General features: G+C 44.1%; 1 protein-coding gene and 1 pseudogene across 1 annotated transcript in view; one reads left to right on the top strand and one right to left on the bottom strand.

Annotated features, from left to right (window-relative positions):
• The window catches only part of LOC140392299 (myoferlin-like), a 309,204-nt gene that overhangs the window by 63,542 nt on the left and 231,125 nt on the right, over positions 1 to 14,537 (bottom strand). Inside the window, exons 44-45 of the mRNA XM_072477615.1 lie at positions 9,476 to 9,564; positions 6,013 to 6,108 (exon numbers count right to left, since the gene is read on the bottom strand). Of these exons, the coding sequence (XP_072333716.1) occupies positions 6,013 to 6,108; positions 9,476 to 9,564 (185 nt within the window). The remainder of the gene's footprint in view (positions 1 to 6,012; positions 6,109 to 9,475; positions 9,565 to 14,537) is intronic.
• LOC140392423 (cytochrome c oxidase subunit 6B1 pseudogene) lies at positions 4,686 to 4,969 on the top strand (annotated as a pseudogene).

Below are 14,537 nucleotides of genomic sequence, written 5' to 3'. Positions count from 1 at the left end.
CCAATCCCTGCTCATTATTAAACTGATGGTTTACGCTAAGTAAATAATAGAACATCTTCCCCTGCCAAATCACCCAGACAAGGTCCCATACGCAAGACGCTGCGCTGCGTTGGTTTAGACTGTTGCGCTGCGACAAATACGAAGAGGAGTTCAAAAGTTCAGATGAACCATGAACTTTGCTATTTCACAGCAGGCTATTCCACAGAAATATCCAAAGAGGGAAAAGTAGCAAAAGACCCTCGGGGACTGGTAGCCCCCACCCCCACCCCACCCTCCCAGGGAGTGGGAGCAGGGTGGGGCAAGCACAATTAATGAGAAAACAAGCTATCGGGGAGTTATGGATTTATAGGGCAACATTATTTGTGTCTAGTCCTTACAGGGATTTAATCTGGCTTTCCAAACTTTCTGCCTACATGTTCAGTAATTATCCAAAAGAGAAAATTCCAAGAGGGTTTGTATTTTTCATGGCTGCGGCGGCATTCCTCTCTGCCCGGAACTTAGTGGAAAAAATCAAAACAAATGGGTCATGACTTTCTGTATTTGTTTAAAGCTGATCTGCGTATCATCCAGTGATGTGGCCTTGGACCTAACCATGCAAAAACTGTACAAAGCTTAACTAGGTTGGGAATGATAAATATGTGTTGCATGTGCCTTTCACATTATGTGTTATCAAGGAAATAACTCATTCACATTTTCAATGAAATGAAAACACACACATATTGACATCTTACTAATGCCAAGACCGGCAGCTACAGTAAGCCAGTGGGACAAACGCCTGAAAGACAAGCAACGCAAGACCAATTTGTCAGTTATTAGACACAATTTTCCATACTGGTGCCCCTCAAAAATAACATTTGCTTAGCAAAATCCTTCAGGATTCTGAAAAGGCTTCAGGGAATAGTAACACTACAGTCACAAGCTGCAAAGGCTGCTTTTAATTAGGTCCCAACAGGCTTCAAGTCTGAAGAGAGAATAAGCTATTCAAACAACTTCGAGAAGATTCTAAAAACTATAAAACAGAAGGTTTAATTGGGCAGATACTGACTCCACTTTTTGAATATATTGGAAAGGATTAAAACCAATTGGCCAAAACAGAAAATGCTGGAAAAGCTCAGCAGATCAAATATTTCACTTTTGTAAGAGACTGTCCCATGCTTTGGGATAAGTTGGGAGGATTTTGGGGACAGATTCCTGGTTTAGCGGAAGCTTACACAGAGATCAAACAAAGATCACAGTCTTTCTCACACTCAAATTCCAATTCGCTAATGATCATGTTGCAGATGAGCTTATCCGTCGCAGAGATGGTGAACCGTATTATGAAAGGAAATTAAGGGTAAAAATGTGTTTGTTTATTTATTTTAATTAAATTAACAAACTTTTCGGCAGCTAAATGCTAGATTGCAGGTCTACAGACACCATTCAAGGATTACCTTTGTGAAAGGAGTACAGAAGATGCCGCAGACAGTCAGGAATGACCTTCACCTGACTGGGGGGTGGGAGAATAGCTCGTTCATCACTAGTAAATTACCTTGAAATATAAACTTTGCCAACCTTTGTTTAGTAATAGGCTCCGGCAGTTTTTGTACCACGGGTAAACTTAAGTGCATTCTACATGGTAGAGGGGAGCCCCTCCTCACATCAGGCACAATGGAGCCTACATTCCACTGAAGAAAAGGAGAGGAAGTAGACAAACGGAACCATGAATAGACTGTGACAAATGCAATTCCCATTCAATTTTGAGGGGGGGGGATAAGAATTAGCAAAAGAGAATCTGGTTACTGTGCCATGGAATGAGAGGACAGCAACAACAGCAAATACAGTATACAAAACCACAACTAGCTCGGTTTTTCATCACAATACCCAAGGCACAAAAATAATAATTCACCATGACATGTAGATACTAATGTGCAGCTGCATTAAAGATTCAATGCTAATGCAATAGGGAGAAAGTATGGAATTTCCCATCAGAGAACCAACTACAGTAATCTGAAATATAGCCATCATGGCCGTGTACAGTACAACAAGAGCAGAATTGGATTTGACTTTCTCCAAATAGCTAAGTAGCTAAGCCATAATGACCAGGAAGGTTCCAGCTTTACTCAACTAACCAGTCCCAGTTTGATGATCTCAGTAATATCGGCAATTGCGGTACCACTGGTTAATACCATTTCAAATAACTACCTTGTGGTATTAACCATTAAGGTTCATTGATGGATAACGGTTATTCTTATGGGAGGTACTGGCGCGTGCCCAGTGCCTCTGAAAAAGAGCTGATGCCTATAGGAGTGAAGAGTAGAAATTTCCCAGATGGCAAGTGTGAAATGTCACTCCAAATATTGAAGTGAAACTGAATTTTAAAAGGATTCAATTGCAAATCACAATTTCTAGTGGTTGCATAGGATTACATAGAGATAAGCCGAAGGGGTTGGAAGTGTTTTGGAAACCAGCAAAAGGACAGCCAGAAAGTGAACTAAAAAGGGAAAAATAGAATGAGAGTAAATTCGCTACGAATATAAAGCAAGAGTGAAGGGCTTAGAATTATAGAATCCCTACAGAAGGAGGCCATTCGGCCCATGGAGTCTGCACCAACCCTTAGAAAGAGCACCTTACTTAAGCACACACCTCCATCCCCGTAACCCCACCTAACCCTTTGGACACGAAGGGGAAATTTAGCATGGACAATCCACCTAACCTGCACATCTTTGGACTGTGGGAGGAAACCAGAGCACCCGGAGGAAACCCACACAGACAGGGGGAGAAAGTGCAAACTCCACACAGATAGTCACCAGAGTCCAGAATTGAACTGGAGCTGTGAGGCAGCAGCGCTAACCACTGTGCCACCCCAAAGAATATATAAAAAGGGAGATGTAAAGGCTGAAGTCCCCAGGTCAAGATAACCTACATTTAAGGGTCTTCGAAGTGGCTGCTGAGATAGTAAATGCTTTGGTTATAGTCTTCCAAATTTCTTTAGATTCTAGAAGTGTTTCAGTTGATTGGAAAATAGCTCAAGTAATTTATAAAGTAATTTCTTAAAAAGTTCCTTTATAAGAAAGGAAGGAGACAGAAAGCAGGAAACTACAGCTAGTTTGCCTAACATCTGTCAGAAGTGGACAGCATGGTGGCACAGTGATTAGCACTGCTGCCTCACAGCACCAGGGACCTGGGTTCAATTCCACCCTCTGGTGACTATGTGTGGAGTTTATACGTTCTCCCTATGACTGCATGGGTTTCCTCCGGGTGCTCCGGTTTCCTCCCACAGCCCAAAGATGTGCAGATTAGGTCGATTGGCCATGCTAAATTGCCCCTTAGTGTCCAAAAGGTTAGGTGGAGTTACTGGGTCACAGGGATAGGCTGTGTGCATGGGCCTAGGTAGAGTGCTCCAAGAGTCAGTGCAGACTCGATGGACCAAATGTGGGAAAATGTCAACTTGTCCATTTCAGCCCGAATAGAAAAGCAGTACATTATTGAAAAGATAAGAGATTGGAGAAGGCGGAGGTACAGCGGGATCTGGTGCATGATTCACCAAGTTAGTATGCAGGTACAGCAAGTGATTCGGAAGGCAAATGAAATGTTGGCATTTATGGCAAGGAGAACGGAAAAGAAAAGTCAGGAAGTTTTCCTACAGCTGTAAAGGGCATTGCGAGATCACATCTGGAGCACCGTATACAGTTTTGGTTACCTTATTTGGAAAAAAATATATATATACATATATATGTATATATAATTGTGTTAGAAGCAGTTCAGGGAAGATTTAACTTAACTCATTCGGATAAGGAGCTTAGCATATGCATGTCGAACCTACACCCATTGGAGATTAGAAGAATGAGGTGATCTTATTGAAACATATTCAAGACCCTCAGGGGATTTGATAGGGGGATACCTGTGGGAGAGACTAGAAGCAGGGGACTGTTGAAAGAGGTCGATCATTTTAGCTGGAAACGAGGAGAATTTCTTTCTCTCAAAGGGTCGTGAGTCTGTGAAATTTTCTTCCGATGAAAGCACTGGAGGCGGTGTCAAAATTGGACAGATTTTCGATAGTCAAGGATTATGGGGGAGAGACAGCAGAGTGGAGTTGCCACTACAACCAGATTAACCACCATCTTATTGAATGGCAGAGCAGGTTTGAAGGGCTGAATGGCCGATTCTTGCTCCCAAGCCTGGTGTTCCTATATTTGGTCTTGCAGGGAATCAGGAATGTGGGGAGCAGGTGAGAAAGTGGTCAGCCATTATGGTGTTGAATGACAAAGCAGGCTTGGGTGGTTACATGTTCCACACCTGTAGCTATTCCTTGTTGCTCTTATGATAGGTGGGGGAGGGAGGGGAAAGAGAGCAAGGGGGTTATTTTCCGGTCCCGACACCTGCGAGCATCATCACATCATACATTCAGAGCCCTCAAATTGTCCTGTCCCGCCCACAATGATGTCCGCTACTGGTGAGGCCAGAAAACCCACCCAATATGGGTCGCAACTGGTACTAGACTGCCCATGGCAGGAAAGGAAACACCTTTTAGGTGAACGTAGCAATAGGTCCATGGGAGTATTTATTGCAGTAAGTTCAATAACTCATCCACAGATTTATCCTGAGTTTAACCATTCTTCTGGTGCCATTTATTGCGGTTGGGTTCAGAAACCTTTGTGGCCTATACATGAAGTGAACCCAACTTCATTCTGAGGCGGGCAGGCAGCGGGAGCATTGAGACCCCAACGCTAACATGGCCACCGTCCAGGAACAAATCCAGAAGTACAAGACGGCGCTGTTTGACGCGCTCTTCCCCAACACAAACCAGACGCGTAACTGTTACCAGAATTACCTGGATTTCTATCGATGTCAGAAAGCCCTTTCAGCAACTGGCAAAGATGTTGCACTCTTTAACGGTTTCCACAAGGTCTACAAGTACATCTGCCCAATGTCGTGGGTTAACCGTTGGGATGAGCGGCGCGAAGCTGGGACCTTCGCCGGCAAGATCTAGGCCATGGCCCCACTTCCCCCCCTCCCTTCTGATGTCTGTGACAGGTCAGACAAGGCGTGCCAAGATGCAGGGGAGCTTAACAGTGATCACCCCCCCCCCCCCCCCACTGAAAAAAATTTGTCTTTGTCTAATTTAGTCCTTGTACTTGAAGACGTGTCGAATGGTCCATCTGTTACAACCTCGACAAATAAAGGCTTCAAACAGCCTCTTGTACAATGAAAAAAGAAAAGAAATGAATCCAACTTCACCAATATTTTGGCATAAGAGAATTAAATAATGGAATGATAATGCTCTGGGCTATATTCCCCAATCATTTATATTATTAAGCTCCAATCACAACGCGAGTAGTTTCCATCAACTATTTCAGAGCCAATCAGCTCAAACTGACTGTGTAAGACAATATTCCCAGACAGTGACACTTCTAATCTCATCGAGCATTGTACTAGAGGGGGAAAAAAGGGATTTGCACAGAGGTAAATGCAATGTTATGATCCTCCTCCCACCGCACAAAACACAAAGAAAAGGCTGTAAAGTGGGACACCTGCTCGTCTAATCTCTCCGGTGGTCAAGGAACAACAAAGCGGGTATAACGATGGCAATTCGGATGCACTGGGTTTATTTTAAATTAGTAAACATTTTGTTGTACAGCACCAACCACATATTTGAAGGCCATTACAGTCCTATGCAGGAAATGAAATTCAAAATAAAAGTTCCTTCACTTGCGGTATTTTTGAACTTCTGACTGCACGGAACTTGGCAGAAAGGTCACAAACCTTTCAGGACCCAGGTCTACAGACCTTTCATTGGAACCCGTTAAACTAATATTCCAAATGCCAGCATCTCCCCCGGGGGGGGTTTGTTTGGCCTACACATGAACTTCACCTAACTTTCGCTGTTGTTCTGACAGAGTGGAGAGGCAGTAGGATTGTAAATAATAAGAACAACTTGATCTAGGTCATGTCTGGTTTTTAGAATCAAGATACACTTCTTTGCACCAGTACAGAAACGTTCAACATCAGGAGGCATTGGGATGGCCTACTTACCCCTTGACATAGATATCACTCATCTCTTCTCCAGTTATGCTCGTTTCATCCAGCAGAACATCACTGGTATTCCAGATTATGCAGCGAAGGAAATACCTGCAGAACCACATGAAGGTCACCAAAATAAGAATTATGATCATGAGATCCAGGACAGGACTGTCGTTCTTCTTCAACTGACTGTTTAATACATTGTATAAAAGGATTTGAGAGTTTGGTGAACATTAGCAAAATGCCCACAAGTCACCATGTGTGATATCACCAGGTGAATGCTTCATATTCTTCTAATGTGTGTTAGGCCATTTAAAAGATGAGGTATTAACACAGCTCAAAATAGGTTTGTGGAATTTGCAGGTTCTTCCAGTGTCTGCATGGTTTCCTCTGGGTGCTCCGGTTTCCTCCCAGTCCAAAGATGTGGGGTACAGGGTTGCCAGGGAGTGGGCGTAGGTAGGATGCTCGTTCGGAGGGTCAGTGCAGACTCAATGGGCCAAACGGGCTCCTTCTGCACTGTAGGGATTCTATGAAAAATCACAGCTGAGAACATTTTGGATGGCACACCTGGCACTTAAGTACACATTCCCAACAGGTGTCATGAATTTCACAGAGCCATTGGTAACTTTGCCATTTTTGCCCAGGGTTGGGGAGGTCAGTTGCTTTGCCTTTAATGCCAAGCTCAAATAATTCAGCAGGGACGAGGGCCTAAACTTTCATGTAGGAAGAGAAAGACACAAATCAGGCCCAATTGTAGCATCCACCTCGGACCTCACTTTGTGCCTTATTTTTGTCTCCGAGACAAGATGGGCAGGGAGGGTTCAGGTTGTGTGAGTTGCAATGAAGTGCGGGAGGAACATGGATGCCAAAGGCCCTGCCTCCTTGAAACAGCTCTTGAAACTGTCAAATCAAAACATGAATATATCTCCAAGCTGAGATATGTGCTTCTGAAGATTTAAAAACTCAGCCAAGCATTTATAATAGGCTCAGCTATAGGGCAGCACAGTGTAGTGGGTAGCACTACTGTCTCGCTGCGCTGAGGACAATGGTCACTGTCCGTGTAGAGTTTGCACATTCTCCCCGTGTCTGCATGGGTCTCACCCCCACAACCCAAAAATGTGCAGAGTAGGTGGATTGGCCACGCTAAATTGCCCCTTAATTGGAAAGAGAGAATTGGGTGCTCCAAATTTATATTTAAAAAAAATAGGCTCAGTTGCAATAATGAGTTTCCAAAATGTAAACAATTGAGTCAATCAAAACTGGAAAGATGGCCTCTTAAGCTGTAGATGGTGTCTCATTTCTATTTCAAAGAACAATGCTGTTAAATCAATGGAGTGGATTAGGCATTTAGGTTTTAACTTCCAACAGCAGGAGCAATCTTTTTTGCAAAGCTAAAAATCCTGACGCATTCAAGTCACAATTGAAAACCCAGGAGGAGAGCTTCCCAGCATACACCTCTATGGTTTTTAATGCATTAGGGCACTTTTCCCAATGGGAAAAGACTCACTTCAACACAATCAATGCTGGTTAAAGTATCAACGTATCTTTTCAGGATAGAACTCTATGATCAATCATTGCAGTTAAAACACATCTCATTCCCATGCAGCATCCAAGAGTGACATTTGAAGTTGTCAAAGCTTTCAACACTTGTCTGTCAGGATGTTCCGGTCTCCTCAAAAGGCACTCCTAGTTGTCACAAATTCTTAAATCTTGAGTTTTTTTGGACTTCCAAAGAACGCACAGCACAACAAGTGATCTGACCTCAGAAGGACATGTACACATTTGGATCTAAAGCACTCTCCACCAAGCAAAAACACCACATGAAAATAATTCAGAGTCGAATAGATAGAGGAAATTTGTCTTTGCAGCCAAGTGGTTCCGGGGGAGGAACGGGATTGGGGGGGGGGGGGGGAAAGAAATATACAGCCTCCTATAATGTTGGTGATTGACAACGGCAATTGAATTCTGGAGTCCTGTTACTTGCTGTAAGGTGAGAATTCTGCCACTATTCAGGAGGAAGACCCACCTTGATGAGCAGCCAGCCATCCAACTGGCTGGTAGCTCTGTAGTCCCAGTAGCACCAAGCATCAGCACTGCTCATTGCTGGGACTACTGGAAGCCTAGACATCAAAAGTCCAGCGTATCACGGGACCAGGCTGGCATGCTATGCTAAGGGGGTGAAGGGCCATGTTTGAGACACTGGGAGGTGGTAAGGTGGGAAAAAGGGTAGAGGGACATTGGCATAGGGGGGTGGTTCTTCTAATATTTCCAGGGGACCCATAAAAGGAGGTTGTCGTCGAAATCATAATAAAGACAAATTCCTCGAGGTTCGATTTAAGGAAATCTATTTACACAAATATATTTGCGGAGTGAGAGTGTTCCAGCTGCACAAGCCAGTGCACTGCACTCTGAGATTCGATTGAAGACAGCATGTTTTATAATCTGAAATAACAGCTTGAAGTAAACAGGCACATTTATATTAAATAGACCTTGGAAAGTACGTAAGACGAAATACGTAGTACGTATGTTCTTGCCCTTGGCTAAAAACAACTAGAGTACATACTTTGTTATCTTTTGGAGGACAATGTGTTTTCATAATAAGGCCAAAACCAGAATATTAAGCAGTATTTCATTTATGTTACCTGACCTACTTATTTTAGTCCAAAAGCAGTGTTGAACTTTCGTCAAGCATTTCCCAGCATGCTTCAAAGTTGGTTTATGTTAATTTCCCTTCCACAGAGGTCAACCCCTAAAGCTACTGGGTTTCCAGACTGGCATGGGCCCCTCCCAGCAGAGGGTTAAGTAGCAGCAGGGGTGGCGATGAGGGCCCACCCCCTCTTCAAACTCACTCGTGGGGAGCACAAAATCCAGCTCAATTTCAACTTTTCTGACCCAATTCCCACCTCTGTTGGGAGGCAACAATCCACCCTGGCCAACTTCAGACCAGCCCACCATTATTAAACACTTCCTTGCCTCAAATGAACCATCAGGGAAACTGGGCAAAATTTCGAATTGGCTTATATAGTAGAAACAGGTAACCAGGGCATTACGTTGGTTTTCTCCGACACACCAGATCGATCGTACTGCACCCATTTTCTCAGTAGCCACAGAACCATCTAAATACAGCTCGGATTCAAATTAGTTAAGGGGCCTTACAAAATGTGGAAATAATTGGCAAGAATGAAACCACCAACTGCAGCCAGCATTCCGTATCCATCTCTGGGCACTGAGACGTTTTTAAACAAGTGCACAGAGTGATACATTTCAACATATGTTAACACTTCTCATTGACAACCAGTAGAACATGTGTTTCACAAAACTTCTCATTCCTTGCCCTCCCACCCAAGACACACTGTGCACAGTTTAAGCTATATGGCTGCAAGTGCATAGTTTTGTCAAAGTCAACAAATGGATTCCACAAGAAGAAATACATATTAATGTACAGATATAACGGACACCAAGCCAGTTAACTTACTTTTTGGGTTGGCGAGGAGTGATGTCAAACGGGGGTCCAGGTGGACCCAAGCTCTTCGGGTAAATATCAACCCACATCTGAATCTTTCCCTAACATAAGGAAATAAGAGTTAATATTTCTGATAAACATTATGCAACCAAGATAATGTGTGATAACTATCTGCAAAACCCAACTATTTAGATTGGCACTTATAATGAGTGTTAAATAATGCAAAAGAATGCAATGTCAGCAGTCTAGTTAGGCACAGGTCAGAGCTCACATTAGAAAACACAGAGGAGAAGTTCTCTGCCAATTCTTCCATCTTGAGGTTTTATAACCACATGATTTTCAAAACACGACATGACAGTTCTCTGTTTACTCTTGCAATTTTCAGCATTGCCTCCTGAAGTCAAAGTACCAAAGTATAGTTTAACAGTTCGAATTCAAAGCTCACACCCCATTGTATGCAACTTGACGTCAATTGATGCCATCTGGCACTATGAACCATGCTTAGCACCAAGAAAAGGGAAACATTACCAAATTGTGGTTATCAAGAAAACAGAAGAGTCTCATACCCGTCTTGATCTTTTTGTTTTTTTTAAATATTTGTTTTATTCTCTTCCCTTTTCACATTTTCTCCCAAATTAACACCCAACAATAAACAATAATCCGTAACGAATGTAATGTCAATCCCAATATCAATAACAACGATCCCATCCTCCCACCAAACCCCCAAACATTAGCCCGCATGTTAACAAACAAATAACAAAAAGGAATCACCATAGTCACCATTAACACATACCGTCCCCCTCCCCCCAACCCTCCCAGCTCCCAACCCCCCCTAATGTTTGATGTGATCCAATTTTCAAAAAGTGCATAATGAATAACGCCCATGAATTGTAGAACCCCTTCATTCTTCCCTTCAGTTCAAATTTTACCTTTTCAAGCGTCAAGAATTCCAACAGGTTCCCCCTGCCACGCCAGGGCACAGGGTGGAGAGGTGGATCTCCACCCTAATGGGATCGGCTTTCAGGCGATCAACGAGGCAAAGGCTACAACATCTGCCTCCGTGCCCGTTTCCAACCCCGCCTGGTTCGACACCCCGAATATGGCCTCCCGAGGGCCCAGGTCCAGTTTCACGTGCACCACTTTAGAGATTACCCGAAACACCTCTTCCAGTAATCCTCCAGCTTTGGACAGGACCAAAACATATGAATGTGGTTTGCAGGCCCCCCCCCCCCCCCCCGCAACATTCACATACATCTTCTACCCCCTCAAAGAGCCTGCTCATCCTCGCCCTTGTAAGGTGCCCTCTATACACCACCTTCAGCTGTATCAGCCTCAACCTCGCACACTAGGTGGAGGCGTTCACCCTCCTGAGCCCCTTACATCAGAACCCCTCCCCCATACCCTCTCCCAACTCTTCCTCCCACTTTGCCTGGATCCCTTCTAACGGCGCCTTCTCCTCCTCCAAAATAGCCCCGTAAACCGGCGATACTACCCTCTTCTCCAGTCCCCCTGTCGTCAGCACCTCCTCCAGCAATGTGGAAGCCGGCTCTACTGGGAAACTCGATATCTCCTTCCTGGCAAAGTCTTGAACCTGCATGTATCTAAATATTTCCCCCTGCTCCAGTCCATACTTTGCTCCCAGCTCCTTCAATCCCGCAAAAACGACCTCCAAGAAACAAATCTTTGAGTGTCCTAATTTCTTTCTCCTCCCATATCCGAAAATTTCCATCCCACTTCCCTGGCTCAAATATATGGTCCCCCCAAAATCGACATTTCCCTTGACCTTGCCCCCCAACCCGAAGTGCTGTCGAAACTGCCTCCAAATTCTCAACAAAGCTATTACTACCGGACTCCCGAGTATCTCCCCGGGGACGTCGGGAGCAGCGCTGTTGATAGTGTCTTCAATCCTGACCCACTACCCAAACTCTCCTCCATTCTGACCCACAGGGAGCCAATGCCTCTGACCCAGCTCCATATCTTCTCCACATTCGCCGCCCAGTAATAATACATCAGAATTACAGTTCGGAAGACCCAAACCCCCTGCCTGCCTTCCTCTCTGTAGTAGCACCTTTTTAATTCTGGCCACCTTCCCTCCCCATATGAACGAGGTAATCATCCCTTCAATCTCTCTAAAAAATGCGTTTGGCAGGAAAATCGGCAGGCATTGAAATATAAACCGGAATCGTGGCAACACATTCATTTTAACCGCCTGTACCCGACCCACCAGTGACAGAGGGAAACCATCCCACCTTGCCAGATCAGCTTTCACCCTCTCCACCAAACTAAAAATGTTGTACCTACGGAGTCCCTCTCAATCTCGAGCAACGTGCACCCCCAGGTAACCCTTCTTGACCTTAAGACTCTAACCAGATTTCTCCTCATGGATCCTTTAATGCATTCATAGAATTTAACAGTACAGATTACCCATGTAATTCATGCAGCATTTCCGGAAACCAGTTAGTCAAAGAAATCACTGGTACTCTGTGATGAACTTCCCAAATTCTGATGTGAGCAAGATCTTTGAGAGATCAGTTTTAGTACAGATACTAGTACAAGGCATTCCCATTCGATTCTTCAGCCATCATGTTACTTACAAAGTCATTATGATGCATCTTAGGGCATAGCATTTATATCTCTACCAAAATAACAGCTCATAAGAGCTTGGTGCACATTATTGTCCAGCAGGTTAACTGCCACATTGTATAAACTCAGATGTCCCACCAACTAGGGGCAGCACGGTAGCATTGTGGATAGCACAATTGCTTCACAGCTCCAGGGTCCCAGGTTCGATTTCGGCTTGGGTCACTGTCTGTGTGGAATCTGCACATCCTCCCAGTGTGTGCGTGGGTTTCCTCCGGGTGCTCCGGTTTCCCCCCGCCGTCCAAAGATGTGCAGGCTAGGTGGATTGGCCATGATAAATTGCAGTTAGTGTCCAAAATTGCCCCTAGTGTTGGGTGAGGTTACTGGGTTATGGGGATAGAATGGAGGTGTTGACCTTGGGTACAGTGCTCTTTCCAAGAGCCGGTGCAGACTCGATGGACCGAATGGCCTCCTTCTGCATTGTAAATTCGATGATAATCTATGAAACTATAAAGAAAACTCAAAGACTTTGTGACAGAATGCCAATTGGCACCTGCGAAAATGCTCTCTGAATTTTGAAATTTACGCACCCTTCTTTGAAGTGCTCTCCAGTCAGAGCAAACACTCCTTGGTCTAACTGCAATCCTCCATTCCTTTTAAAACATTGCTTCAGCCAAACCTGCTACAGGAGCTTTCCTCACATATTACCTGAGCCCCAGCTTGTGAGCTCATGATTATTATTTTTTTAAATTTAGAGTACCCAATTATTTTTTTTCCAATTAAGGGGCAATTTAGCGTGGCCAATGCACCTAACCTGCACATCTTTGGGTTGTGGGGGTGAAACCCACGCTGACATGGAGAGAATGTGCAAACTCCACACGGACAGTGACCCAGGGCTGGGATTTGAACCCGGATCCTCGGCGCCGCAGTCCCAATGCTAACTACTGTGCCACATGCCGCCCTTAGTGAGCTCATGATTTGGAATGGAGCTCACCAATGTACCACGCTCTCAAAGAGATCCTTTACAATTCCTTCCTTCTGAACCCAGAGATGCACTCCTTGGGCTCAGACCCAGCTGTGTACAATAGGATTACTTTTTTGTCCATATAAACGTAGTGTTATAACTACTTCAACATCAGATTCTGTGCAAGGCAGAGCACCTCCTCACAGACAACACAAGTGTCCAGCACGACATGTGCAAGGCCCTGTCTCAGGTCTCTCGATACTACACAAGCTGCCCATTAATGTTTGAATCATGGGGCGATTCAACATGCACAATCTTTGGGTGGGATAGAGAGGTTGCCAGCAGACTGCCCACCTGAACAAGTGATTAATCCATTCCTAATTATTCAGGGTACCTTCTGGACCCAGTGTCTCCAATTTGCAGTCACATAGTCTGTCTATCAACCATAAGGCTGGACATTTTTCACATCAAAGTAGATTTCGGATTTCCAAATATTGGACCTGGATGGCAGAAGGCAATTCTAATAATCCTCTTTGACACTTCAAGACACCCAAATGCAGAATACTGCCCTTCCCATATAGTTTCCTTGCAAATGCGATCACCTCAATGGTGGGCTAAAATCCCCACACAAGAAACCACTTTTTAATTGGCAGCATGGCTTTTGAGGGGAATTGGCCTTTGACAGATATATTGACAAGTTCTTGAAAACCACTGGCATATATAACTGAAGGTTGCAGATTCTGAGAGTGTTTGCAATGGTGTTCCTCTGGTGATCTAGATCCTCTCCTGTATTTATTTTTCAGATGGGTTTGAGTGATAGTAATAATCAGTCTGGTATAACACATGCCAAGGGCTGAAATTCCAAAGTAGGACTCGAGGACCTTGCTATTGGCTAGTCAAATATGTCCTTTATTTGTAACAGCTTAAAGGATCTCCAGGATGCAAACACACCACGGCCATATTTTTGGCTTCACTCAAGCAAATTAAATGACGTGTTGTCTGAAACAAGCAATATGCTGCCTCTATTTTGGACTATGCTAGGTGTATCAATTCCATCCTTAAAGGAAGGCCTGCCCACCGCCTCATCGGAGAAAGTTATTCTTGGTATTCCTCTCAGAAAATTGCTTCTAGCAGTCCACATGGGATCCATACCAAAGTAGAAACATTGCCCATCTTCAGTGGAGTCTTTTTTTTTTTTGCAAGAAACCATCTTTCAGGTGTTTTGCTCTCTGCTTCGCTCTGCCTTTGAACAGAAAATAATTGTCTGTCTCATCAGATGAATGAGTGATGATGGAGCCTCGTCTGATGCCACAGTGCCAGGGAGAGACGATACTATCCCCCTTTTTCTCTCCTCCATCCACAATAGGTTGGTGAGAGAGTGGAGAATGATCCCTTATAACCAAGATTAAAACAACATTGGAGCTAATCTATTTCTTGAGAAACAGAAATGGAAATGTAACAAACCGTTCATGATAATTCAGCAGCCTAAAAAACCTTATGGCATCAGTACTTTTATGATTTCACATCATT

The sequence above is a fragment of the Scyliorhinus torazame genome, chromosome 16 (genome assembly GCF_047496885.1).
Source record: "Scyliorhinus torazame isolate Kashiwa2021f chromosome 16, sScyTor2.1, whole genome shotgun sequence".
Taxonomy (NCBI): domain Eukaryota; kingdom Metazoa; phylum Chordata; class Chondrichthyes; order Carcharhiniformes; family Scyliorhinidae; genus Scyliorhinus; species Scyliorhinus torazame.
Note: the sequence above shows the minus strand (reverse complement) of the source record. Positions and strands in the feature narration are given on the sequence as shown.